Source organism: Anabas testudineus, chromosome 13, assembly GCF_900324465.2.
Source record: "Anabas testudineus chromosome 13, fAnaTes1.2, whole genome shotgun sequence".
NCBI classification, from domain to species: domain Eukaryota; kingdom Metazoa; phylum Chordata; class Actinopteri; order Anabantiformes; family Anabantidae; genus Anabas; species Anabas testudineus.
Window position 1 is genome coordinate 16749321 of NC_046622.1, and position 15790 is coordinate 16765110.

General features: G+C 40.6%; 1 protein-coding gene across 1 annotated transcript in view; it reads right to left on the reverse strand.

Annotated features, from left to right (window-relative positions):
* Positions 1-790: 790 nt before the first annotated feature.
* Positions 791-15790, reverse strand: part of cbl (Cbl proto-oncogene, E3 ubiquitin protein ligase) — a 32555-nt gene continuing 17555 nt past the window's right edge. Inside the window, exons 4-16 of the mRNA XM_026338823.1 lie at positions 15193-15349; positions 13080-13201; positions 11046-11183; positions 10239-10326; positions 9367-9498; positions 8978-9196; positions 7287-7418; positions 6341-6760; positions 5956-6044; positions 5580-5786; positions 5392-5480; positions 4889-5131; positions 791-4057 (exon numbers count right to left, since the gene is read on the reverse strand). Coding sequence (XP_026194608.1) covers positions 3765-4057; positions 4889-5131; positions 5392-5480; positions 5580-5786; positions 5956-6044; positions 6341-6760; positions 7287-7418; positions 8978-9196; positions 9367-9498; positions 10239-10326; positions 11046-11183; positions 13080-13201; positions 15193-15349 — 2329 coding nt within the window. The 3' untranslated portion in view covers positions 791-3764. The remainder of the gene's footprint in view (positions 4058-4888; positions 5132-5391; positions 5481-5579; positions 5787-5955; positions 6045-6340; positions 6761-7286; positions 7419-8977; positions 9197-9366; positions 9499-10238; positions 10327-11045; positions 11184-13079; positions 13202-15192; positions 15350-15790) is intronic.

A 15790-nucleotide genomic window follows, 5' to 3' on the forward strand; every position in this document is an offset into this window, starting at 1 on the left:
AAGCGCGACAGTGTGTGATTTGGTACTAATTACAGGACAAATAGAAACTGTGAGAAACTGTTAGTTTTCCAATTAATTCCAATAACTGTTAGCTTCCCCATAGTGACATTTTGTCAACGCACAGCAGGTCACACTCAACACAATAAAAATATTGTAGTTTGTCTACAAAAAGATTTGACAGGAAGTGGAGATGTCACATGGAGAAGGGAAAGAAGTGTTTATCATTATTCCCCTATGATCAACACTATACCAACATTTCAGGAAACAATAAATTACAGGCATGTAACACGTAAACAACTAAAGCATGTTAATGTTGTCTTACTCCTGCGGACAGTACTGAGCATGTCATGCATTTAGAAGTATGTTACAGGTTTATTAAGTTACGTACAGTAAGAGTTTGGAAAATGGCTCAGATATGACGCTGATTTGATAGGCGAGCAGTCAAATCAGGTTTGGGCTTTTTAATGCAATTACCAAATCCATTACTGGACCTTCAAGACTTTCAGCTCCAGGATGTAAACAGAAATAGAGGTGATGAACCTGTCTGTAGGTTCTTAACATCTGTAACATCAACATCTGAATATGTTGAATAGAAACTGCACTGCATTGTTAATCGCACCTTTATGCATCATCTTTAAAACAGTGTCAACAAATTTAAAGTCATTTCTCATGTTCAGCGTCTTGTCTCTTTGTACTTTTCCTGCCGTCATTAAGATTACTGATCCCACCTCAGCTTTTCCTCCTGCTTTGACAAGAGTTGCTTTAACCCTTTAAAGTGAAGAGAGACACGTCAGGGCTTCTGCTTACTTTATTAACAGCACTGTGCATACTTCCAAAGTGATATGAGCTTTAAAAACCATCGAAACGTTAATAAAGGCCTTTTACTGACGCAGAGAGGCGACACGGCTACATGGAACAACAGCTCCCTCTTCTGGCAAAACGTTGAAGTACCCCAACAGAGTGACTGCGGGGCAAAAGTGGCTGATGATGCGCATCCAGCACCTCTGAGACAGAGCACTGATCCTGAGAGAAGCTAAGGCCTTTCAGATCAGCTCTATACTCCTGGGTGAGGCCTGATGCGGCGAAGAGGACATTAATACGAGCAATACTGCACAATTTTGCCTTCGCAGATCAACAGGTACAGATCAATACCGACAAACTTCCAAAACAAGGCCTTATTCTAAACATGGTGAAAATCTCTAAACATATGGCACTGCTCACAGAATTATTCACATAAGTAAACAAAAGCTTTGGAACAACATACATGTACAGGAATGCAAAAGGAAATAAAACAGCCATTTTTTTTTCATATCACTAACTTTATACAATTTGCTTTTCTTTAGAGTGACAGTATCAAAGCACAAACTGGTATACTGAGATAAACAAGAATAAAAGGTAAATTATACACAACAACGACACGCTGTCCTCGATAAACATCAATAAAACATTGGTACAATATTGAGGATTGGGGGACCTCCCCGTTCATTACCCATCATTCAAGAAGTTTCTCAAGGCAACCTGGAACAGGAAAAATACAAAAACAAACAAATAAACAAAACTAGAGGATGGCCTGACAGTGCGGTGGAGATACCTTCCAGTCAACAAAGAGCTTTACCCAGAGCTATTGACATGATTGACACCCTCCCAAATAAACAAAACAAATCAAAAAACATTCTTCATATGCTGAGAGATGTTCAAGTCAATGTACCTAAAAGCTCCTTGCATTAATATGTTACTCATTCATAGTACCTGGAAATTAGGCTCCTGTCTCTAGGCCTGCAAACATTGGAAATAATATAAAACATGTGCAAGTTAAAATGTGACCCAACAAAAAAAAAAAAAAAAAAAAAAAAGGAATTGGCTACTTGTGTGACTTCATTAAGCGGATGCTTTTGGCTACTCGTCACCTGGATGAACAGGCAGCTGCCAGGTGAGCTGCTGTCTCCAATGAGTCTCCTCCAATGTTTGACAGCTAGGGTGAACACCACTTAGTTAGATAAACAAGATTCCTGAGTTAGTTCTTACAGTTGGCCCAAATACTGATTTCAACATAGACTTGGGGGACGGGCCGGCAAACCCATGAGCCAACGTTTTTAAAAAGCTTCTGCATTCACTCCCTTTCAGTAGGGGCAAACACCAGTGAAGAACGGAAACTGACGTGAAAGTGAAGCTTTGATCTATTACAAAATGGCTGGTTTCCATGTCTAAAGCATTGTGCTTGCTTTATTACTGAATCTACCTTAAGAGAATCATAGATAATACATAAAAACAACAACAACCACAAAAAAAGATTTTAAAACACTGAAGAGTCGACGGCTTGGGACTCACAAGCCATCTGTACTTTCAAGTATGCTACATTATGGACTGCAGAAACACGGATGATACTGTCACTTCAAAGAAACAGGATGACGGTTAAACACAATATTCACAAATGTACATTTAAGGCTTAATTGTTTAGCACTAACAATAGTAGCAGCAGTGAAGCACTTCTGAATTAATTATAATAACAATGTTTATGATCATATTACAATAATATATTATCAAAGTAAATCAATGACTTTCTTATGTTTGTTTCATATCACTGCACTGAGCAGGAGACAGAAACCTGAACCCCTCAGCCAATGAAGTTCGACAAAGACAGAACGAAAACCTTTCAGCCACCATGGATCACGCAGCACTAGCCTGCAGGGTCGTCAATTAATATGCCTTCGTAATAATCTCACTGCCAGGCTCTACAGCTGCACAAAGCCCTGCCATGAGTTAGAGCAGTAGTACGTTTACAGAGCATGAGTCTGAGCATACTCACTGTAATTCCACATTCATGTTGTACAGGAACAGGGGTTCATTTAAGAGCAGGTCATGAGGAGAAGGTCTGGCAGACACATACATGCATACTCCAACACACAGTCACGCATATATAGACGCACACGTTGCCAGACAACAGTCCAGACCTGAAACCATCGTCATGCTACTCTGAAAACACAACACAAACAAGACAAAACAAGCATGTTTCTCTAGAAAAAAAACTAAAAGAAAGAGAAAAAAGTACCAAAGCAAAATTGTTAATCAAAGGCCATAACAGACTGAAATTGTAATGACAAAGCTCCTCTGCACGTCTTCCAAACTGCTGCTCAACAACAAATCCTGGAGACAACCACACACTCCCTCTGCCTCACATGTACGTCTCTACACTCTCACTTCCCTCAGGGCCAAACCCTCCTTCACCTGGTCCCCGTCTACACACAGCCGATGTACCAACAGCGACCCCTCAAATGCTGAATCATTTTCACATACTGTATATGCACGTACTGAATATATTACACACATTTAATATATATATTTACTCATATATTAAATTCTCATATAGACATACATTTTTGTTTTATCTGTGAGGTGTTGGTTACATTTTCAGCAAGAGGCTTTGACATGAAAGAGAACAATGTCTTTCCAGGATTCATATGAAAGTCTTGAGAGATGTGGCATTGCCATCATTAAAACAAGGAGGCCTGCTGTAGCAGTTTAAAGAAGGTCAGACACTGTTGAAAGCGCATGGAGTGCAGGGCGCGAAGTCCCAGAGATGCTGCGAGCTTCCCGGAGTAACAGCCAGTTAAAAATCCACAGGGGTATAGGGCATCAGCCAGCACCACAGGTAGTGCTGCAGACAATGTTTGGGCTTTGGGCTGGCCTGCACCAACCTAAACCCAACCAGGCTTGGCCAAGCTAGGGCGACAGAGCAAACACAACAGAGAGGCCTTAGGACTGTGCTATGTGAGAACATGCGCAGTGGAGGGAATAGAGACAAACTCGCGCAAGATATTCTTGGCCATTTCAATATTGTTCTGTGCAATCATCAGTGCTTTCTGGATGTCCTGGTAAGAGTAGCCCTGACTCATGAGGTGCTCAATCTCGCTGCTGATTTGGGGGTTGGCTTCTCCTGTAGCCCCACTACTAGATGGAGTGGGGACGGGTGGGACAGGGCTCGGTCGACGCTCCGAGTTGATTCGCCTGGGCAGGGGCTTTGGAGGTCTCTCTGGTGCCTCCACTGGCTCTGAGAAGGCTAAAGAAAGAAGGAGAGAGGGTGCATTTGCTTTTAAAGACAAAATGTCTGGAAAGCTAGTTTTTTTTTTTGTTGTTGTTTTGGTTCTGTGTAAATCGTCATAAATTAGATGCCCTAAAAGTCAATATAGTGAGAGATGATTCATTTTACTGGGAATTATTTAGATGTAATTTGAAAAAGCTCCTCATCTTTGAACCTCAGCACCTGCAGCAGAGAGACTTACACAGAGTATAAGTCTGAGTTAAGACACAGGTTTATATCATACTGGATATATGGTGAACTGGGTTGACCTTTCTATTTGAGCGACCTTTAATAAAGTGCTCATAAAGAGTCCAATTATGATCTGAGAGTTTGTCAGTGTGTCTGAGAGCCACTTAACTGGTCGATGCACCAGATACAAAGATTCAGGTCTTTAGTGCAACAATCAAACACCTGGCAATCATCAGTAAATGTCAGCTCACATCAGAGATAATCTGAGAATTAAAAGGTTGTCTTATAGAAAAAAAAAACTTTTAGAGCTGAGGCTTTCATCAACAAAAGGCTTCAATATCAGCACGAGATTTCTTCATTAAGATCATCAGTGCTTCCACTAAAATCCTCTAAAGCAGCAGGCTCATGTTGTCTTTGAGTCCTGTTCTGCTCCAGCTCTCCATGATACATTTCTCCTCTGAGTCGTACTTATTTTTGTAAGGCAGGTAACGCTGCATTTGCTGCAGTAACACCACCACAAAACGTCTGGACTCTAACATTCTATTTATTACAATGTGCAATTATACTGCAGAGTAGAATATTCAAATCAAGCTCCAGCTCAAGAGGGCCAGGTATACTCACATGCTGCAGCTCCAGCGTCTGAATCTAAAGAAAGGCGGCTGAAAGCAGCTGTGGAGGATGAGCATGATGAGGAGGACGAAGATGAGGAAGAAGACCCTCCCAGTTCAGAAAGGGTCCGTCGGGCAGGGGGCTGCGGCAGTCGGGGTTTGGGGAAGTCGTAGCCATTTTCCTCTTCTTCCCTGTCCTCAGCTGTGTGGTCTCTGGGTCCATTGGTCATTGACAGAGGGGGCAAATCTGAATAGTCTGGGAAGGGCGGAAAACAATGTGTTAGCTCTGAAAACTCTGAAGTAGGGATTCAGCATATGCCTAGTTTCATTTATACATACAGTTTATATGCTCTTTAGTTCACTCACAAGTGTGAGGATCTTTGAGTGAAACTAGCTAATATTCACAAATTTAGATTAACTGGCTAAAGTCAGTGTTGCTCCCCCAGCATTTCATTTTAAAGCAGAGAAAAAAATGTATCTGCATAGATTTGCATTAAATCAGGATAATTAAAATACCTGAATCTCTTGCTTGTTGTGACCTGGACTGGACGTTGTACATGGCTTCATACATTTGAGGCCCATCCTCTAATTCAGTCAGTGTAAGCCTACAAGGACAAAACAGTAGGATACAGGGTACTGCCATCACCAAAGGAATTCAATCTATATGTGCTGCTGGTGAAAGATTCACTAAGTGTTTTAAATACCGTGAGCTGAGTGTGGAGACTTGGTTCTGTGTCTGGAGTGCTGATACAGACTGAGGCTGCGAAGGTCGAGGGACTTGCGTGATCTCCCCAATAGGTGGTGCGGTAACAGGGGGCAGGACAGGGCGAGAGGAGGGGATCATGTACTCTGACTCCTCCTCACTGTCACATGCCTCCTCTCCTGTCACAGACCTCAGGGTAGGAGATGGTCTGAGAACAAACAAACCCAGAGGAATTTATGGGGAAAGTGTAAATTTGGATATGTAAAAGCAAAACAAGACATTTTATCAAATTAATTAACTAATATATGCGTGTTGTATTTGCTTTGTACGATTTATTCTTATTGGTGTGATGTCATTATAGTGCTAGTACAACATACCTGCTTGCCAGTGAATAGATGGCACTGGCTGAGGCTGAGGACTTGACTTTAGGGTTGTCGTATTCTTGACCGGGTACTGCGGAAAAGTTCTGGAAAAGATACAGAAACAGAAATCTCAGAAAATCAGTTTACCAAACCATATTCTAATCACGTTAAAGGATTTGTCTTTCTTTTGGGAAATTATGAAAAGTCCATTCATTTTATTCCCCTGCTGTGTCAAACAGTTATGAACAGTGTCTGTGTAGTGACTGACTGTGCTAAAAATCCACTGCACTGCTTTATTAGAAGGGCGGCACCACATTTGGCCATTCAGTTTTATTTTGTGAACAGTAACTACTAAAAAGCAATGTGCTTGTAACTGTAGCTGATGAAAACACAAACTAACCAGCTGGTGGTCCAGACTGAGGGAGCTGTTGTTCTTCTGGGAGTCTGAGCGGGTGTCCAGGGCGGAGGGCAGCGCCAAGGGGAGGGAGTGTCTGTTTGAGAGTTCTCTGACACCTGCTCGAATGTCCCCTCCCAGACTGGACACTTGAGTGGATGAAGAAGACGAGGATGAGGACGATGAAGATGAGGTGGGGGCCTTGGGAACAGGCCTGGAGTTCCATTCACCCATGGGCCGATTTGGAGGTGTAGGAGGGAGCTTATCTCGAGGGGGCTCCCCAGGAGTGCAGGGTAAGGGCCGTCTCTGCAGCCGTCCTTCAGAGGCTGTCCCAGATGTAAGAGGCCGATCTGGGGGAGGAGGAGGGGGGAGATCCCTCAGTGCTGGGGGGAGTGGAAGAGGTTTGTCTTTGTGATGAGAGGCTGCCTGGAGGGGAGTAAGAAAGATGAACAGAGTTCATTTAAAATACATGAAATATTGATTTGAAATCAAACAAAACTCTGTGCTGTAGTCTTCAATGCTGGAAATAGTCCTTTTTACCCAGTTCTGACATCATAATAAATAGTATTTGTCACTTATATTAATAAATAACATAGAAGGAAAAATATTTTTTCTCCTCTGCAAACAATTTTCACATCTACAGTTTCTATTTAAGTACATTTAAGAAGAAATGGGTGGTAACATCAATGTTCAAGTTAGTAGAGATACTTTATTAATTATAAGCACTGATCTTTCTAACTTCCAACACATGAATCTACTAAATTTTTTGTCTGGTTTTGTTCACTGCTTTAATTCAGGATGCAAAATCAAGTCACAGTCAAACAGTGAACTAGCTGCATTTTGTAGCAACATGGAAATAGTTTTTATGTTACAAGCATGTCAAGTAACAGAACTTACACTATAAAAAGATCTAAAAAAAGTCCATCTACATAAAGACATGGGGTGTATGTACCTTAGTAGTGACCCCTGGGCTTGAGGCTCCAGGAGGGTTGGGAGGTCTGTGTGGTAGCAGGTCTAATCTAGGTGGCACGGGGGGAAGAGAGGACTGAGGAGGCATGGACATGGGTGATGGAGGGCGCTCCACCTGGATCACATTCACAAGAGCAGAACACGTGATCAAATGCTGCTATATTGGAAATATTCTAATGCAATCAGCTGTTACACTCTGCATGATATACACGAAGAATGCTCCTGCCAATCTAATGTTAGTGCCCCACACAGTTTTTTAAAACGTAAACTAAATTGTGTTGTGTATGGATTAAGAGGAACACACAAGGCTCCAACTCCCATCTTGCTTCTCTATATATGGTCAAATCTAAGATGACCATAAAACAGTAGAAGTTATGGGAATATTTATGTGTAATGATCTGTGACTAAAGAAAAAATTAAAACTGGACTAAATGTACTGTAATAAACTGCATCATATTGCAGTGCTCCTGCCGTTTGTCACCATATAATCCTGAACAGTCTGTGGCTTATACACACAGTAAGTTAGCAGTAAGCTTATTTTTGCTGAACCTAACTTTTTGACAAAGATCATCATTTTTTAAACCAACTCGCGAGTGTGGTTGAGTCCCCATATGTGTGAACTTCAAATATGAGGTTGAGAACTGACTCGAACTGACATTTTTAACACGGGTTACTGGTAAAACCCTGTTTTATGTTACTGTTAGTGACCATCACTTCTAGGTCTTGCCACTGATGGAACTGTAATCATCGTTATCCATTTTTGATTTGAGCACAAAATCAGAAATCATAACACAAGCTTTTATTTTTATGCTTTTTTAAAAAGAATTATGCACAATATTGAATTTTAGAGTGCCGAGTGTATCCCACAGCTTGACAACTTATTTATTGAGGAACTGCCACATGTCTTGAGACAGAAGATACACCCATACAACTTCCATTGTAACAGATCTACCACAAATTCTACATTTAGGCAGATTATAAAGTTTGTTTGTGTCAGAGTGATGTGACTGAGACTGAAATGTGTTTATAATATTCCCATAATATCTTTGCAAACCATAAAATAGGTGCATTTAGTTTCAACATGAAACACATGAACCTAATATATTAACACAAAATATTTATGAAGCACATCTAAGTACTTTATAGTATACTACTGCATTTAAAGAAAAAGGCAACGATAGATGGAGGCCAGCAATCAAAGCCAAAGAAATTCCAGGGACCACATCAAAGTATGTGTCAGGTATTTACTTATAAGCAGGCTAATGGATCCAGAGTTTCTCAGAGGTGTAAAAAAGATGTAAGATAGGAGAATTCCCCACATCTCAAATACCAAGAAGCACAAAAAAGCTGCTGCATGGGCACCATGAAAGATAGAGATGAAAGACTTCAGATATGAGCTGCGAACTTGAAGTCCACAAAAAGTGAAAAGGGCAAAGGAGGGAGCGTTTCATCTGTAAAGAGAAGGGTCTCAGAAAAACAGAGAAGTGGACAGTAGGAACATACCAGTTGCACCCAGGGCGTCAAACTAACCAAGTCAAGTGCCTACGTTTTATCAATGGAAAGCACTAGAACAATTTGTCCAACTTCAAGACTGGAAACTGACAAATACCGCAATAAGTTTTATTTCAAGTAAGCAAGGAAGTAAAAGAAAGTTAAGTCTTTTCACAATTGTACCTTTGTACAGGCAAGTTTGCTCATCATCAGGTGGGGGTCTTCAAGTCTGTCGTCGTCGTCGTCATCATAACTGGGTGATGGAGCACCCTCAGCCCCAAATGTGCTCCTGCAGGAGCCCCCGCTGTTGTCCTTAGGGTCAAAAGGATCCACGACGATGGGCTCTGTACCCTTAATCTCACAGCGACAGAAGGGACATCCTGTTCCCTGTCCCTCTGACTCCTGCAGGTGCAAGACAACAGGAATAAAAGGTTATGTGCTTTCACACATCTGTTACATCTGTGGAGAAGAGCACTTCAACAGAGAATTCTCCTCTGAACAGGTACAACTTATGACACTTAGCTTGGAACAACCAGCCCACACAAACCCCTTCCATCCACCCACACTCGTACCTGCCAAGCAGTGAGGCAGGAGGTGCACATAAGATGACCACAGGGCTCAATCTTCACATCCTTGTCATTCTCTGCACAGATTTTACACAGCTGGAAAGTGGAGCCCATCTCACAGTACAGCTCATATTGCTCCTGAGGGGAAAAAACGAGACAACTATGAGCTTTCAGCGCCTGAACACAGTAACATCATACGCTCCTCACCGCACCTGAGATTAGTTTGAACCAGCCTAGAACAACTTGGAACAAGGCTGAAATGTGGGGGCGGATTTTTACTTTCAGTCTTGTCCTCAAGCAAAATTTGTATGTTCATAAAATATATGCAAGCCTTTTACAGTTTACCCCCTGAGTGTTGCTCATGTAGCATTGATGTGTTCTTCAATCTGTTGACAGAATTATATACTGCAGGAGAGACACAGTCATTATCAACTGAACAACCCCACACTAACAAAGGTCTGATTTGTGTAGAAATATCACAGGTCACGTCACGGTTTCATTTGTGAAATCAACACTAAAGTCAAGTAACACCCTGTTTAAATAACTGGTTTCATGTACAAAACATCACTAGCTACAGTTTTATATTACTACCCACATCCTTCATTAACAAAGGCAATTTTTTAACACCACGTTTTCTTTTTTGAAGTGTCATTTGTTTAAAACTTCTGGTTAGACAACTAGTCAAAGCTTGTTCACTTCCTTTGGGTTGTTTTATGATGTCTTTCTTTTGTCATATCCCACACTTAAAAAAACCCAAAACAATACAAAACAAAAAACAAACAAAACATTTGACTTTTACAATAAAATGCCAAAGACCAACAACAATATAATAGGTATTAAAGACTGAAGATGCAGTCTGAGAAGCACACGGTTCTGACCTGTGTGACTTTGATATGGTCTTGAGGTGAAGGCTCACAGAGTCCTGTCAGGTCAGGGTTTTGGGTTCGGCCGTCAGGGAATAAATAGCTGAAGAAGCAAAACATAAAATTAGAGGATAAACACAGAAATTCCCTTTAAGGTATTTTCATTTAAAAGTTATCATTATGATTAGTTAGCATGATTATACTGCACGTACACCTAAAAGCTGTGGTAATGAAAACATCTGTTCAATCCATTCATCCAACATCATCACCAAGTTCATGCAAGTACAGTACGTGACTATCTTACAAATGGGTCAAATGCTGTAATTACCATTTGATAAATGTTTTGTAGATGCAGGCAATATACTGCATAGACTTTCCCAGTTTAAAATCAGGATTTGATTACAGGTTGAGACTGGCCAACTATAGCTTTCATTAAACAAAAGGAATCAGTGCTGGCATAAAGAGATGAGTTTCGTGCCAGCCGGCTAAACCACTGACTGAGCTGCACATTAGAAACCGGCAATTCTATTCTGGTTATGATAACACTGGAATGATGAGAACAAGCAATATGATATGGCTGAATTGGTTTAAGCTGACAGGACATAGCATGCTTTGTGGGATGAGAAGAGGGGAAACAAGTAAAAAGCATAGAAAAAAAGGAGCCCTGTGTGGCAGGATGTTTGACTTACAGTATAGATAATATTACCATTAAAACTGCAACAAATGAGCACCGGAAATCAGCCACAGTGACACAGAACTGCAGATCAAAGAACCAAACAAAATGACAGGTTAGTGTGCCAAATGAAATGCCAGTGGACTTACAATCCTTCTCTGAAACCATCTATGAGGGCCTGGAAGAGGGGTTTGTTGTGGGGAATGGTCTGGAGTATGTTTCCATCTGCCGTCACATAGCCGATGGCCCACTGGCCCAGCCGTGTACAGCTCAGTCTGAAGATGTAACTGGGGAAGTAGACATGAGAAAAATAAATGACTATCAGATGCTCCCATACTGAAAGAAAAAACAGATCAAAGTAGAGACTATAAATGGCTCCTGCAAACAAAATGTGTTCTTCCATTATAGAGATCTTTTTATGACACAGGCCAAATGGAAATAAGTATACTGAACTATGGACACAAAGTTACATTTTATCTAAGGTGCACGATCACCAATTAACTCTGCACACAGCTAATATCTTTGTCTTTGGACATCCAAATCCAAGATAAACAAATACAATCTACAAATCTAAAATGCATCATGCTATATTATCTACATAAAGCATAGTTATATAGTAGCGCACTTTACATTTCAATACATACACAAAAATGGGGATGAACCGATAGTTGCACCAAAGAAGAGTTAATATTATGGTTTAAATAAGAATGAAAAAACATAGATGCTCTTCCTGCAACAGCTTCTAGAAGAACATCTTCAACCTTCTTCATTGAAGAAGTCATTATGTATGATAAATGTCCCACAGTGAGAAAATGCATGCATATTTGAATAATAACACTGTTTAGGTTAGTTTAGGGAGTTTCTGTTTATGGTCTGGGGTGTTTTTATTAGCAGCTGGAGATGAAGAGAGGACTATGTTGCTCCAAATTGGCTTGGAATAAGTTACAGCACATCTGATGGTTAGAAAAAGGCTAAGGGCTGTGGCTAAGAGAGGTCACATGAATGTGGCAATAAATGGGTCCGTCTAATGTCTTCTGGCTGCTTGTTTCTGTGAACAAGATGTCAAATCTGTATCAGGAAATGACTGATTTAAATATAAGATAAAGGTGTGCTGAGTGAAACGTTCATCATTGTTAGTAATTTAGCAACATTCAGACACAGAGATTCAGAGATGACTTCTGATTGAGACGAGCTAGAACAAAAATAAATAAATAAACAAACAAACAAAAGCAAAAACACAAAAATGTATCAAGATTTTCTCATCAGGCCTGGATGTTAACCTTAGAGTGGAATTAGTGCTGTAGCCTTAATATATACTGACCACTCCTGAAAGTAAACTGCAATCCAGAGGCTACACTCACATCAACCAACAACTGCTTGGACATCAGCGTGGCCCTGCACAGACTAGGCCTCAACAGTGACATCAGCTTACAGCGTACAATCAGGCTATTGATGCTAGGTACCAGTTTCAAGCTGCCCTTGGTCCTTCTCACAAAAGCCTATACATACACACACACACCATAGAATAAGTGTTACATGAAAATCCCAACAGGACTGCACATGTCCTTTCTTTTACTGCAGTAATGCAAAGCCAAACTGCGATCATTTGCATTTACAGTGTATGCGTGAATATGTGCAGCAGAGTGAAAGCACTAGTCGCTTGTGTAATAAAGAGAATTTGACTATGAACACTAAACAACCTTTGACACACACGTTAAGTAAAAGTATTGCTCACAGTGCTCTAGGCATGCTACTAAACCAAGTAATCATCACACACCACCACTTACTATACTAGTGATGACACTTCTTGACATAATTCACTTAAACCCAATGCAACGCCAACCGTAAAACCTAGTCTTAACCTCCAAAACACTCTTTGAATTTGGGAGGACTAAAATTGTCCAAAAATTTGGTATTTAAACATAATCTGTTATAATCTCTCACACACACACACACACACACACACACACACACACACACACACACACACACACACACACACACACACACACACACACACACACACACACACACACACACACACACAGTAATTGTTACTACATTGCTGCAGTCACACAAAGAGGAAAATGTCACAAATGACACCACAGTTTAGACAGGGTTAGCAGTCACATTCCAGGGTGTTCCCCTGTGTGCATATACGTTTCTGTCCCTTTTTGTCTCACCTGCCAGGCTTGTGAATGAACTTCTGCAGCCGAGCTTTGACCTCATCATAGGTGAGGAAGGCCATGTACCCAGGGTGTGTAACTGCCAAGCTGTTCCAGTTCCGCAGCAGAGACGACCAAGGCTACACACACGCACAAACAAATGCACAAGAAAGAAAGAGTGACTCATCTGATGAGTGAGAGGACACAATAATAACTGTACAGAGTAATGGAGAAATATAATGCATCATGGATGATGCTAAAAGAAATGCTCTGTAAAACCTCAGTGTGATTTGCAAAAGCAACTTCCTGGGTAATACAATAATTAGGAAAAAAAAAGCCATTAAAGACATTAAACACACAGCAACAACATGCAGCTCCTTTGACATGATCTGGAGGTCTGGGGTGAACACTAGCAGACTACTTCCCATGTTGTTTGTAGAAAAAAAGTGGAATTAAACAGCTTGAACCACATCAGATCGAGTCCTAACAATGAAGACATCAGCACAAAATACAAAATAATTCATACTACTCTACAGCCTGTTAACTGAGTGCAGTAATGAGTAGGTGGTTCTGCAACTGCTCTTACCCATCTGTCTGATGTGTGAAAGGAAGAAGAATTAACACATACAACACTTAAGCTGAATTGCAGAAGTTAAGGCCACTGTTAAAGCTGTGCAATAATACAGATGTAAAGATAACCATTTTTATTGACATAACTAACAACGAGGGGCTGCCCTGACCGTCTGTAGCTTCCCCACATTTATCAACAGTACAATCTGATGTTGCTCATTTACATTTTTTGTTCACAGCAAGTAACAAGTCAGAACTGTCTCCTCTGTTGCACTGTTTAGTGTAATGTGATTACAGGCTACAGGGTTCATACACAGATGTATGCTGAGTAAAACAATATCCATTAACTGTACATTGATAGTTGGCACTCTACTAAGCAGAGCAAGCAATCTTTTCTCAATATGTCTATTCATAATCACCCAAACAGAACTCAAAGGTACTGCATAAACTGAGATATTTGAACACTTAATGTTATACAGTATATATATATATATATATATATATATATAAAAAAAAAAAGAAAACTCCTATCACCCCCATTCTATTGCATATCAAGGACAGAGCTTAAAATGGCCACAGGCTCACTTCCTCTCTCTCAGTTTGAGGACATTTAGAGGAGGACTTTTTTCAGTATGAGGGAGTGTCATAGGAAACGTCTGTAATCTGTTTAGGTTTCATTAAGCCCGTCAGAGCTGCACACAAGTAGCCAAGGATAATGTCACTGAGGAAAACAACAACACAGTTCGGCACACATGATGCAAGAGGTTCCAGATAATGTCATTTAAAATGCATTGTGTTATTTTTACATATGAGATGGTAAAAAACGTAAAATGGCTTTCATCTGGCGCTGTGTTATTAAAATGCTGATACAAAATGCTTGCACTCTAGATAAGCTCTGAAGATGATGCCTGATAAAGCTGCTCTCTGCCCTCCCCTTCCTCTAGCCTTATTTTTTTCCTTTTTATCCACCCTCTATTCTCCTGCTGCTTCATTCTACACTGATGAAAAATGAGAACGAGTTTCTGAAGTGCCGTGCAGCACCTGCACCTCCATACATATGCACTAAAATGCTTCAAAACAAATGGGCTGTTTCCTTCTGCATTGCATATAGGATTGCAAAATATGTAAGATTTTCTGCTTTTAGCACCTTACCTCACCACAACTCCTGGCGCATGAGCAGTGTGCTGCTAGATTGGTCTATCAATTACAAAGCTGAGCTGAAGTCTGGCAAAGGAAAACAGCTCAAACTGACAATGTACCAATGCTCTAGAACCTTGAGAAGGATCTCAGTGTGACTGACCTGTCAGGGCCTTATGAAGCAACAACTGACACCCCATGTAAGAGATAAAATAACTGACAAACATTTCTATTTGTACTTCTTTAGACAGAATGGAGTAAAATTTCAACTTCAGTCCCTTATGACAGTGCAAATAAATCAGCAAGCATCCTGTTAACAAGAGTCAGCCTAAGAAAAGATTTGGCAGATTACTTTAAGTCCATTATGTGCTGCTTAATTCGTTCACAATATCTAACAGTGTGAAGAATTGTGTGTTTTCACTACCTGGAATAACCTAGTAAAGATGTCAAACTCAAAGACAGAGATGTAGTCGTTGCAGGTAAGGTCTATGGTGGACTTGAGGGCCATGGCCTCCAGTCCAGAGCTGATGGGATGAAACTCATGTAGAGACTGACGAAACACCTTCCAAGGCACGATGGTCCTGTTACACACAAAACAAAGCAGATGATGACATCCTGTTGTAAATACTGAAATCAAACTTCAAAACAACAGAAATAATGAGTGTAGACTACTTTCAAACTGCCATGCAGCGTTTTGTATTTGCAATAAGGTGCACAGTGTTGATCACGAGCATTTAATTTACATGCAGCCCTTTAAAGGACTTGGGTCAGGATTGTTAACCTAATGTGATCTATTGAAGGAACTACAGCCAGATTTAAAGTGCAAATTTCAATGAACTCAGCCTAACATTTGTTTTCACAAGTACTAGTCATGTTGTTGTTCAGTTTCTGCTAAACATGCAAGATATATGGCATAAATCACATTTGAATAGGGGGCATTAGTGTATTATTAAGCAGTACTGGAGAAACCCAGCTGTTGAAATGTGGATGGTTTCCTTTGTGTGACAACACTTGCTTGCAGT